Genomic DNA, 12,122 nt, shown 5'->3' with positions numbered 1-12,122 from the left:
GCACCCGGCCCAGCCCCGCACCCGGCTCAGCCCCGCACCCGGCTCAGCCCCGCACCGCGCTCAGCCCCGCACCGCGCTCAGCCCCGCACCCGGCTCAGCCCCGCACCGCGCTCAGCCACGCGCTCAGCCCCGCACCGCGCTCAGCCCCGCACCCGGCCCAGCCCCGCACCCGGCCCAGCCCCGCACCGCGCTCAGCCCCGCACCGCGCTCAGCCCCGCACCCCGCTCAGCCCCGCACCGCGCTCAGCCCCGGCAGCAGGTGCCGGGCCGCCCCGCTGCCGCCTCTGCGCGGCGGAAGGGAAGCTGGGGCGAAGGGAGCGCTTCCGGGGCGGCGGCAGCGGGAGGAGCGGCGGCAGCAGCACCAGGAGCGGCACCGGCATCATCATGACGACGCTCCGCGCCTTCACCTGCGACGACCTTTTCCGCTTCAACAACATGTGAGCGCAGCCCTCTCCCAGCCCCTCTCCCTCTCCCTGCCCTCTCCCTTCCTTCCCTCTCCCTTCCCTCTCCCTTCCCTCTCCCTTCCCTCTCCCTTCCCTGCCCCTCTCCCAGCCCCTCTCCATTCCCTCTCCCTACCCCTCTCCGTTCCCTCTCCCTTCCCTCTCCCTGCCCCTCTCCGTTCCCTCTCCCTTCCCTCTCCCTACCCCTCTCCGTTCCCTCTCCCTTCCCTCTCCCTGCCCCTCTCCGTTCCCTCTCCCAGTCCCGCTGCCGGTCGCCCTCGGGCCATGGCTCCGGTGAGCTCGGGCCTGCCGCCCCGGGCCGTGCTGAGCGTTGCTCTCCCTCCGCAGCAACCTGGACCCGCTGACAGAGACCGTATCCTTCCCGCTGCCGCCGGGGAGGGGGCGCGGGGCTGGGCGCCGACCACCTCAGCTTCTCCTTAACCTTAACCGCCTCGCAGTACGGGATCCCGTTCTACCTGCAGTACCTGGCCCACTGGCCCGAGTACTTCATCGTGGCCGAGGCGCCCGGCGGGGAGCTGATGGGTTACAGTGAGTGGGGCACAGGGCGCCCGTGGCACCGCTCATGGCCTGGCGTGTTGGGGCTTATAACGTTGTGTGTTCGGGGTTATAACGCTGCGTGTCTGGGGGTTCTAATGCAGGAGCTCTTCTTGCTCTTCACGTTTTCCAAATACCCAACTGGGAAAAGGAACGTTACATGGCATCGTCGCATGTAATGAATGTCTAAGGGTATTATGTAGAACTCACAGCAGCAGTTTTCAGTTTGATGTGCCTGGTGCAGCAAGGAGTCTTGACTCTGGTAACACCCACACAGGTCTATACAGGTGAATGTATGCATATGAGCACTTCTGTAATCCTGGAATTAAACCCCTGCGCTCAGCTCTGATCTCACACGCTGACAGGCAGCAGGAAGTGAAAATGCTGGGCTTGGGTTTTGCATTGTCCTGCAAGGGAAAGCTCTGGTGTGGATGTCATTTGCTTATTTGTTGTGAAATATTCATGTTTTTCAGAAATGATTCCAAATACAGCTGTTAGTTTGCTTATGCCTTCCAGGTTTTTTCCCCTCTTTTCTCTGCAGAGGAGTGAGGAGGTGGGAGCAGGATAGGAGTCTTTGCAGGGACCCAGGAACTAAAGTATATAACATAGTAAAGCTTAAAGCATTTGCAGTACAGAAGGTGTCTCCATATCCACCACATCAGTTGTTCATTAGCAGCGACTGAGATGTTTCCAAGAGTACCTCATGGAAGTGTGAATATTAGTGAACTAACGCTGGTTTCACTCTATGTAGAAAGGAGAAGAACTACAAAGAAACACCCCAAAACAATGTTCACTTTTTCTTTTTCCTTTCTTAAACATACCATGTTTGCAGTGCCTTAGCTTTCTATTGCCAGATTGGCAAAGTTTCCCAAGCTCTATTGCCCCATAGTCACCAAAACCCTCCAAGAGTTGCCAGGATGGTGAGTTAGTTTTGGTCTTCTAGCCCTCAATTATTTTAGTCAGATCCTGAATTCCATTCAGTTTAAGACTCAGGAGGGTTGCTTAAAATTTTCATTTGGAAGTCATGCCTCAAACAACAAATTTGCAAAATTTTTTTTTCTTTTTTTTCCCCACTGGTCAAGAAACTACTGTTACACTTGAGCAGAATGAAATTTTTAGTGATTTCTGAATCACAGAGTGGTAACGTAGATGCTGGTGTTTGAGCCTTTACCACAGTCATTGCAATGTTTGTTTATACCCTGCTTGGTTGTTTTGTAAAGATGTACAGCTGTGGGTGGTGCGTTATTCCAAAGCTGATGCTCTGTCTGTTCACAGTAATGGGTAAAGCCGAAGGCTCTGTGGCTAGGGAGGAATGGCATGGACATGTTACTGCTCTCTCTGTTGCACCAGAATTTCGACGGCTGGGTTTAGCTGCTAAATTAATGGAACTACTGGAAGAAATTTCAGAAAAGTGAGTACTATGCTTGTCTTTAAAGCAGAATTTTGCTTCAGTAGTGTTCTGCTTCACTGAAATTCTCCATAGTTAGAGAACAATAATTATTAATGTTGCTTGGTGGTTTAAAATCTCAGGATTTTTCTGAAAGCTAACTTGCCAGAATCAGTAGGAAGTAGCCTGAATTCCAAAAGAGATACTCTGTAAAAGGTCCTTTTCTTGACAGCTTCACGAAACATCAGCACTGTTTCCTGTAGTGCCTCCAACATACTTGTTCAGTAATCATGGGCTTTGTGTGGTTCTCTGAGGCACAATCTTGAACAAATTTTGTACGGCAGACAGCATCTTAATTTACTTTCTGTCTTGTGCTCGGTTACTTTTACCTGCAGAAAATATAATTTAGCATCAAACGAACCCGTGGGGAAATGTCCCCAGCTCATGCTGGTAGGGCAACCGCTCTGTAGCTGGTAAAACTGGAAAATAGTATGATGTTTTTAAAAATGCACCTTTGAGGAGAAGGGCTGCCTCCTGTTAGGCAACTGAATTTTGCGAGTGACTCCACCCCCCATGCACTGTGAAAGAGGTAGTCACTAAGCCAATGCAATCTAAATTGTGTTGTTGGTTTGGGGTTTTTTAAATCATTTTTATGGATATGAAGCTTATGCAGGTGATTTAACTTGTCCTGTGCTTTCTGTTCATAATTCTGAAACCACTGGCTGGTGTAGAAGAATGGTCGTGTGACAGAAATAAAATGAAATTGGTGCCTGTACTCGATTTGTCCCTTGGTAATGGAGTGCACCTGTTGTCACAGTGCGAAAGATGTTTGTTTAGCGTGCCACATCGGCAGACCCACTCTTGGTCTGATTACAAGGTATGGGTTATTATTTAGAAATACATTCACCTGCTATTCCTTACTGTGGTTTTTTTTGGTTTTATTTTTTTTCAAAGAAAGGGTGGATTTTTTGTCGATCTCTTTGTGAGAGTATCAAATCAGGTTGCAGTGAATATGTACAAGCAACTGGGCTACAGTGTCTACCGGACAGTATTAGAGTACTACTCTGCCAGCAGTGGAGAGCCAGATGAAGATGCTTATGGTAAGTACTTGTTCTGCCTCAAGTTGAATGGAAAGATTGTCGTGTTGAGGATTCCTGGGCTTATTTGCATGATTGTTTTATTTTTATATGAAACGAGTTCAGATAGTTGTTGATGAATGGGATTTTGTGTACTCCTTTAGATAGCTTTTCCTACTGAAGATTACATCAGTTACAAAACTTAATCTTGCAGTTCACACATTCTATAGCATCTGTGGCAAAATAAACTACAAAACAAGAATAAATGAGTAAGTACAAAGATATTTATCCTGTAGGTAAGATGAAAATAAAAATGCAGTTTCTTATCTAACTTTTCTTTCTGAGGAATGCTCACACCCAGGGCTGGGCTGTTTGCTAATGTTGTTGGGGGAAGGAATCATAGAATTGTTTGGATTGGAGAGACCTTCCCAGCTCCCCCAGTGCCCCCCTGCCATGAGCAGGGACATCTGCACCAGCTCAGGTTGCTCAGAGCCCCGTCCAGCCTGGCCTGGGATGTCTCCAGGGATGGTTCAGCCACCACCTCTTTGGCAACGTGGGCCAGGCTCTCACCACCCTCAGGGCCAACAATTTCTTCCTCATGTCCAGCCCGAATCTCTCCCCTTTAGTTTAAAACCATCACCCCTTGTCCTGTCGCAACAGGCCCTGCTCAAAAGTCCATCCCCATCTTTCTCTTCAGCCCCTTTTAAGTCCAGAAAGGCCGCACTAAGGTCTCCCCGGAGCTTCTCTCCTCCAGCTGAGCACCCAGCTCTCCCAGCCTGTCCTCCCAGCAGAGCTGTTCCAGCCTCGGGTCATTGCTGGGGCTGCTCTGGCCCCTCTCCAGCAGCTCCATGTCTGTCTGTGCTGAGTGCCCTTCAGACATTGAGCCATTAACCAGTACCCTCTGGATGCGACCAGCCAGCCAGTTCCTCATCCACTCATCAAATCCATATCTCTCCAATTTAGAGAGAAGGATGTTGTGGGGGACCACGTCAAAGGCTTTACAGAAATACAGGTAGATGACATCTGCAGCCCTTCCTTTGTTCACGGATGTAGTTACTTCAAGGGGGTCCTGTTGACTTGAAAAAGGGAAACATCACACCCATTTTTAAAAAGGGTAGAAAGGAGGATCCTGGGAGCTACCGACCTGTCAGCCTCACCTCTGTGCCTTGGCAGATCATGGAACAGATCCTCCTAGCAGCTGTGCTGCGGGACATGGAGAGCAGGGAGGTGATCCAGGGCAGCCAGGACAGCTTCACCAAGGGCAGGTCCTGCCTGACCAACCTAGTGGCCTTCTACGGTGGAGTAACTACCTCAGTGGACACAGGAAGGGCTACAGATGTTGTCTGTCTGGGCTTCTGTAAAGCCTTTTACAGAGGCAAATTGATAATGTTGCTGCTGAACAACATTAAGGACATCGAGCTACTGACGTGTGTCCAAGGGAGGGTGACCAGGGTGGTGAGAGGCCTTGAGGGCAAGACTCAGAAGTGGCTGAGCTTAGAGCGAAGGAGGCAGAGGGGCGACCTGATCGTGGTCTGCACCTCCTCCAGGCGGGGCAGGTGCTGATCTCTGAGCAGCGACAGGACACGGGGAAATGGAACGGAGCTGTGCCAGGGGAAGGTAATCCTGCAGGAGCAGGGAGTTGGGCTTGATGATCCTTATAGGTCCCTTCCAACTCGAGATATTCTGCGATTCTAGGAAATCTTGATTAAAAAAGATTTTATTGTAATAGAGAATTCGCTTAATGTGGCTTTGTGCAATGACTGTCTTATTATAATGCCGCTTTTTTTTCTTTCGCCACAGATATGAGAAAAGCTCTTTCCAGAGATACAGAGAAGAAATCAATTATACCTCTGCCTCATCCTGTGAGACCAGAAGACATTGAATAACTGTAAGCTGTGATTCTCAGGCAACTTACTCAGAGTGTCAGGTTCCTTGTCCCCCCAGCCCCCAAGAATTTAGGGATGAGGAATCCCAGGCTCAATGTTTTTCCCCATGAAATACCAAAAGGCAATATTGAGAAGATTACTAATGCTACTCCTGTTGGTAATGGCTGCATATTCCTGCACCTACCCTATTATTTTCCTTTTCAAATATTGGGAATTCAGAGGCTATTAAAATGGAATTACCTCCTGTATGGTGTTTTCTTGGCTCTCTTTCAAACCAAAAATACCTAAAGTCAGCAATAGTAAAAACTCTTTAAATGAATTTTTTCCTGACCAATGAAAACACTGTACAATACTGAAGAATCACATCAGGGGAAGGCAATATATTAATACTTGCATAGAAGATAAATCTGTTATACATAATGTAGAAATGTCTTTCCCCTCTTCATGGCACAGGCACAGGACTGAACTTGGGTTCACTGTTGATTTGAAAAAGCCAGACAGCCAAAGCAGTCGAGGGTTTCCACCCACCATGGACCAGATTCAAGACTAATTCCGTGTTCTGGTTATCTGTACATACCTTACCATGTCGTGTCCACTGAACTAATCTGAAGTAAAGATTTCTTGTTTTCTTGTACTCTTCTCGCTCAATTTCAAGGTCAATGTAGGTTTTCCAAAGAACCTGCAAAAGAGAAGTCTCTCCTTATGTTCACAGCATCTTCCGACAACCCCATATTTAACACTGAGATAATGCAATTTTTTTATTTTAGTGGAGGAACGTGGATAAATGTGGAATTTGCACAAATGAAAATCAGAGATCAGAGTATTAATTGACCGTACAAGCCAGGATTAAGACTAAGTAATATCAAATCTTGTGCACGCAATCCATTTAGTTTACTCCTGTAAGCATATTTCTCCCTCCAAGTTTTTTAATGGGTTTTATAGTCCTGCATACCCTGCTAAGGAAAAGATGCTAAAATAGTGAGACACAGACTAAACCACTGTTCTGTTCAACCTGATGGATTGCTTACATTTTAATTAGCCACACTGTGTAGTAAATACTGGTTTTCAATCCTGTTTTTCTTCCATCCTTCTATTCAGCTTTCCATCCCTTTTTTCCTCTCACTTCTGTCTGCTGTTCAGGCTCTCTGGTTGCTCTCTTGTTGCTCGTCACTATTTTGATCTCGTTTTTTTGGGTTTTGTTTCTAAGAAGTTCCCTGTGCCTTTTCTTTCCCTCCTACATCCCTCCGTCTTGTGCCATGTCCCATTTTTGAGGCCGCGGAAGTGACACCAGGAGTGACGGGTTGTCAGAAGCAGGTCCTCCAGCCCATTGTTGGTTTTACCTTCTCCATCTCTTTGTCCCAATCTGCGTCTCTCTCTGTACAGCTCAATCCCCCTCCCCCGTTCTCTGTCCTACTTTTTCTCTCTCCATGTCTCGCTATTTGTCCCTATCTTTATTCTTCCTTCTTCCTCTCCTTTTTGTCTGTCCTTTTGTCCTGCTCCCTGACTCTATTTCTTCCTCCATCTCACCGTCCTTTCCCTGTATCTTTCTGTCTCTGCTTCTTCTCCCTCGTCTTACTTTTCTCTTTATAACCCCCTGTCCCAGTCCCTATCCCTTTCTGCTCCTCCCTCCCTCCCTCCCTCCCTCCCTTCCTGCCTTCCCCTCCAGTCATTATCTCTCTGTCCTTGTCTCCCTCTTTGTTTCTCTCTTTCTTGTGTCTCTACCACTCTGTCCTGCTCCCTGCTGCTCTTTTTCTCATTTTGTGCCAGAGTCCTGCTCCCTGCTTCTCTTTCCCTCTGTTCGTCTGTCCTTTGATCTGTCCTTCTCTCCATCCCCATTTCTCTCATGCTCCCTGTTCCTGTATTGTTCCCTGTTGCTCTGTCCTGCTCCCTGTGCCATGTTTTCTCACTGTATGTGGCGCTCTGCTCCTCTTCTTTTTTCCTCCCTTTCTATCATGCTGCCTGTCCCAGGATTTTTCTGCATCTCCATCCTGCTTGCCGTCCTTCTTCGTTGGTCTCTGTCCTGCTGCCTCTTTTCCTCTCTCCCTCTTGCCTCTCTTGCTCTGTCCCTGCTGCTTCTTTCTCCATCTCTGTTGGGCTCCCTGTGCCTATCTTTCTCTCGCTGTCCTGTTCCCTGCCTCATACTTTCTCATTACACCTCCCTGTCCAGCTGGCCGACACTTTTCTAGTGTCCTGCACCCTGCTTCTCATGTTTAGCATTTTCCACCTGTGCCCAGCAGCCCATCGCTCCAGGAGCCAGCCTGGCCATCCGTTCTGTGCCAGACCAACGAGCGTGGCTCTGGCAATAACTACCGAGGGGGCAGCGGGAGCACGGGGGCCTCTGAGCCCCGGAGCAGACTCACCTCCAGGACCGGTTACGTGTGTGACTGAGCAAACCCTCACCATCCCCTTTGCCCTCACGACTGCATTTGGACTCGCACAGGCATGGGCCACATGTTGTGGCGGTTGGTCGGTATATGGGAACATAGCGGAAGATTTGGCGAGGAGGTTAGTTAAATGTAAATACGCTCAAAGTGACTTGCACCTGTCTGTAGAAAAAGCACATACATCACACTAATTGTTTTACTGGCCTTGTGTGCTTGATGAGTAGAACCTCTGTGTTAGATAACATAGGCCCGTGAGAAACTCCAGGCACCTTATCACTATGTCTGAGATTCCTGCTTTGTTGTGAGCAAGAGCAGGAGGCTGTGCCTGCCTGAAGCCTTGAAATACAGGAGAGCTCAGCAGACCCGGTGATCTTCCAGCAGGGCTGAGCTGACCAGCGCCTGCGTCCCCGCTTGTGTCACCTCTGCCTGGGAGCTCAGGTGCGACTTCGGAGATCCCGCAGTAGAGAGGTAACTAAAATAAAACTTGCTCTTTGCGATGCATTCGTGGCCTCTGGCTCTTCTTGCGATGTGCCTGCGTATGTGTACACAGTCGGGCGGTGGCCCCTGTTCCACTGGGCTCCAGCCGTGGGCTGGTGCTGGAGCAGCGGGGACAGCCGGTCCCTGTAAGGGGGTGGTGCCAGTGCAGGGGCTGGTGCTGCCCTGTCCTGGGGACCAGTGCAAGAGCCAAGGGAGGAGCAGAGTGGTTGTTGAGCTTCTCCGAGCTGTGGCTACACCGAAGGTGAGCAGGGCAGCGAACGGACTGGCGGGTCCCTGGGAGACCCCCAAGGGGAGTGACGGGTCTCTGCCAAGGAGCAGAGCGGTGGAGCAGGGGTGCTGCGCTGTGTCAGACCTGTGTCTGCGTTTTTCCTAAGGTGCATGTAGAATGGACTTTAACAAGAAGAATGTGTTGACGCTTCTGTATTTTTAATACAAAATATTTTAACACAAATACTAAAAATAGGGACTGTTGCAGAGCAAGGTATGCCTCTGCAAAACTTACTTGCTGCTGTTTATTTTATCTTCCTCAGAGAGTACTCTTCTGTTTCTGTGCGCTTACTATTAAATGATACAGTGGAAATGATTTTGTACTAAAAAACGAAAGAAGCTGTTCGCATGCGCATTGGGCTCTGCGAACGTGCGCTGTGCTGCACTAGGGACGGGGACATGCAAATCAGGAGAGCAGCGGTCTGGGTCTGAGACCGTGTGTGTTTTTGCTGCTGGAAGATGGAACAAAGCACGTGCCTGTTAAGTGTAAGGAAAGTTGGAAGCTGGGGGGACCCTAAGCAGGCTGGTGGCCGGTTTAGAAGATCTTGAATCATAGAATCATTTCGGTTGGAAGAGACCCTGAGGATCATCGAGTCCAGCCATAACCTAACGTAACTCTAGCACTAAACCATGTCCCTAAGGAACTTGTCTAAACACCTTTTACGCTCCTCCAGGGACGGTGACTCCAGCACTGCCCTGGGCAGCCTGTTCCAACGCCCGACAGCCCTTTGGGGAAGAAATTGGTCCCCAGATCCAACCTCAACCTCCCCTGGCGCAACTCGAGGCCGTTTCCTCTGCTCCTGGCGCTTGTTCCTGGGGAGCGGAGCCCGACCCCCCCCCCCCCCACCCCGCCCCGGCTCCAAGCTCCTTTCAGGCAGGTCAGAGATCAGAAGGTCTCCCCTCAGCTCCTGTTCTCCAGCTGAACCCCCAGCTCCCTCAGCCGCTCCCATCGCACTTGTGCTCCAGCCCCTTCCCCAGCTCCGTTCCCTTCTCTCAACTCGCTCCAGCACCTCAAGGCCTTTCTTGGCGTGAGGGGCCCCAAACTGCCCCCAGGATTGGAGGTTTGACCTCCCCAGTGCCCAGCACAGCGGCACAATCACTTCTCTAGTCCTGCTGGCCACACTATTCTTGATACAAGCCAGGATGCTGGTGGCCTCTTGGCCGCCTGGGCACACGCTGGCTCATGTTCAGCCGCTGGCACCAACACCCCCAGGGCCTTTTCTGCGAGGCGCTTTCCAGCCGCTCTTCCCCAGCCTGCAGCGTTCGCGGGGTTGTTGTGGCCCAAGTGCAGGACCCGGCAACTCGGCCTGGTTGAACCTCAGACAATTGGCCTCAAAGCCCCCTGTGTATAGAAAGGATTTAAAAAGTCAATCGCGCTTGATATATTTCTGAAGAAATAAAGATATAAAAGCACTTCCAACAGCTGCCTCTCTCCCGCTTCTCCATTTCCCCCTTTTCCCACCGCAATTTGGGGCCGGCTCCCCTAAGTAGGGAGTTTACCCTGTGGGGCCGCAGGCACGGAGCGGGAGGCGTCGCCACGGCACAAAAACGTCCCGGACACCCTGAATCTGGGTCCGCAACGGCGGGAGGGCGGGAAGGGGTGGGGGAATAAAATTAAAAAGAACAATTTTGGGGAAAACAGGCACCCAAGCATTCCCGCCGGCTGCTCACTGCTGCCGCCTGCTGGCGAAATCGCAGCACTGCGCCAGCAGAGCTGCGCGTGCGCATTGGGCTCCGCGACCGCGCGCCGCGCCGCACTAAGGGCGGGACGTAGAAATCAGGAGAGCAGCGGTCGAACGGGCCGCCGGGAAAGAGAAATAGGAAAGAAAAAGAAAAATACGGAGAAAAATAAAACTAGAGCTAGACACAGGAGAAATAGCAATAGAAGAGGTTGGGCAGAAATAGAACAGAAGCAAAAGCCGCGCCGAGTACGCAAATCGGCTCGGGGTGTGGGCGGAGAGGTGAGTGGGCGGGGCGAATGCAAATCTGGATGCGGATCGTGCCAATCAGATCGCGGACAGGAAACAAGGGGCGGGGCGCGCGGGGACGAGGGCCGGCGTGACGAGGGGCGGGGAGAATGCAAATTAGAGGCGGGCATACACCAATCGCGTACCCGAGAGGCCGAAGGGGCCGCTGGGAGGCTCGTCGCGGGGCGTCTCCGGGCGCGGCGAGAGTCGGTGCCCGCGGACCCCGGTGGAACCGTGGGCGAGAGTGAGGGGAGTAGAGCGGGAAAGGCGCTCGGGCGTGGGTGCGGCGCGGCGCGGCGGGAGTGACCGCGAGGTCGGAGGGTCTGGAAGAGGATGGGGCGGTGCGGCGGAGGGGGTGGGGCATCGCTTCTCGGCCTTTTGGCTAAGATCAAGTGTAGTATCTGTTCTTATCAGTTTAATATCTGATACGTCCTCGATGAGAGGACTTTATATTAAACGGATTTTTGGGCCTGGGAGTTGGATCCGGAGCTTGCTCCCTCCGCTCCACGCATCGTCCCGGTATTGCAGTGCCTCCGGGAACGGTGCACCCCACCCCGGTGGGGATCCTTTCGTGGTTGAAGACAGAGCGAAGGGGCGCCGGGTGCGGGGCTCGCGGGCGTTGTGCGTGGAGTGGAGCGTGTGGTGTGTCTGGCGTTCTTTGGCCCGTCGGAGGGGCATTGTCGGGGCTGATCCGGTGCGGGTTTCCTGGCGTAGGCCGGGTCTCCAGAGCGGGTTCTCCGCTGCGGGCTGTCCCGGTGACTCGTCTGCTGTGGGTGGTCCCGGGCGGACCCTCCAGCGCGGATCACCCCCGCCCGCGGCCGCCCGTGCACCTTGTTATTTCCACATCACCCTCGCGTGTCCGTGTCCGTCTCCCGTCCCCCTCTGCGTCTCCTTCCCTCCCCAAGCGGTTTCTCTCCGAACGTGCCCCGCGCGCGTTCTTTCCCCCGTGACACTCCCCCGTCCTTTGCCCTCCGCTCTCGGGTCCTCGCTCCCTCCTCTCTCCCCTCCAGCCCCCATATTCTGCACCGCCCCCCCATAGCCGCTCTGCCTGCGGACCCCTGTGGCGCCGCCTGCACCCCTCAAACCGCCCGTTGTCTCCCCCCGCAATTCTCTGCACCCCAGTCCCGCCGCTGTTGTTCTCATCGGGAATTTGGGCTTTGCAATTGTTTTCATTTCCGTCCCTCCTCGGTGTTTGTTTCTATGTTGTTCCGTTTTCCCTGCTGCCGTTCGGCCAAAGGGCGGAACTGCAGCTCCGGCTCCGCGATGTGCGGTGGGTCCCCGCGCTCCAGGCTGCTGCGGGCGCGGCCGAGCCCCGAGCCGAGCGACCCCTGGGGTGGAGCGGCCTCGGGACAGCGCTGCCCCGGGCGCGGGGGGTTTGGGGCCGAGCCCGTGTCCGGCCGGGGCGAGCAGGGGCGGCCTCGTCCCATCCCCGGCAATGAAGAAGCGCTGCCCCGCCTGTGCTGGTGCTGCCCGCAGGACGGGGCCGGGCGCTCCGCAGCTCCCAGCGCTCCCCAAACTGCGTGTGGGGCCCGGGGGTGCGGGGCTGGGGGCGGGGCTGAGCTCCCCCCAGCCCTCAGCATCGCACGCGGGGGTGCAAGGGGCCAGAAAGCAGCTGCTGGGGGCCAGAAACGGAGACGGAGATTTCTGTTCCTGGGGCTTGCAA

At 53.0% G+C, this 12,122-nt stretch overlaps 1 protein-coding gene and 1 non-coding gene across 3 annotated transcripts; both read left to right on the top strand.

Moving 5' to 3' along the window:
• The first annotated feature begins 331 nt into the window (after positions 1–331).
• NAA20 (N-alpha-acetyltransferase 20, NatB catalytic subunit) lies at positions 332–6,946 on the top strand. Of its 2 annotated transcripts, XM_065639555.1 has the most exons (7): positions 332–436; positions 788–812; positions 898–988; positions 2,270–2,405; positions 3,336–3,481; positions 5,258–5,345; positions 5,797–6,946. In XM_065639555.1, the coding sequence occupies exons 1-6, from the start codon at positions 384–386 to the stop codon at positions 5,341–5,343; spliced, it is 537 nt and encodes a 178-aa protein (XP_065495627.1). In that variant the 5' UTR covers positions 332–383; the 3' UTR covers positions 5,344–5,345; positions 5,797–6,946. The 2 variants fall into 2 exon arrangements, with proteins under 2 accessions (XP_065495627.1, XP_065495618.1); XM_065639546.1 differs by lacking the exon at positions 5,797–6,946 and having other exon boundaries at positions 5,258–5,758.
• A 3,875-nt stretch (positions 6,947–10,821) lies between these two features.
• On the top strand, positions 10,822–11,012 carry LOC135984626 (U2 spliceosomal RNA). The gene has a single exon (XR_010605672.1). It is a non-coding gene; the product is annotated as a U2 spliceosomal RNA (small nuclear RNA).
• The last annotated feature ends 1,110 nt before the right edge of the window (positions 11,013–12,122 follow it).

Source organism: Caloenas nicobarica, chromosome 1, assembly GCF_036013445.1.
Source record: "Caloenas nicobarica isolate bCalNic1 chromosome 1, bCalNic1.hap1, whole genome shotgun sequence".
Classification (NCBI taxonomy): Eukaryota; Metazoa; Chordata; class Aves; order Columbiformes; family Columbidae; genus Caloenas; species Caloenas nicobarica.
The sequence above is the reverse complement of the archived record's forward strand: the minus strand, read 5'-3'. Positions and strand labels throughout refer to the sequence as shown.

Excerpts from the sequence above, each read along its gene's own strand:
- NAA20 (XM_065639555.1), top strand. The coding sequence starts at position 384 with ATGACGACGCTCCGCGCCTTCACCTGCGACGACCTTTTCCGCTTCAAC. Across the intron at positions 813-897 it reads TGGACCCGCTGACAGAGACC|TACGGGATCCCGTTCTACCT; the intron begins GTATCCTTCCCG and ends ACCGCCTCGCAG. Across the intron at positions 3,482-5,257 it reads GCCAGATGAAGATGCTTATG|ATATGAGAAAAGCTCTTTCC; the intron begins GTAAGTACTTGT and ends CTTTCGCCACAG.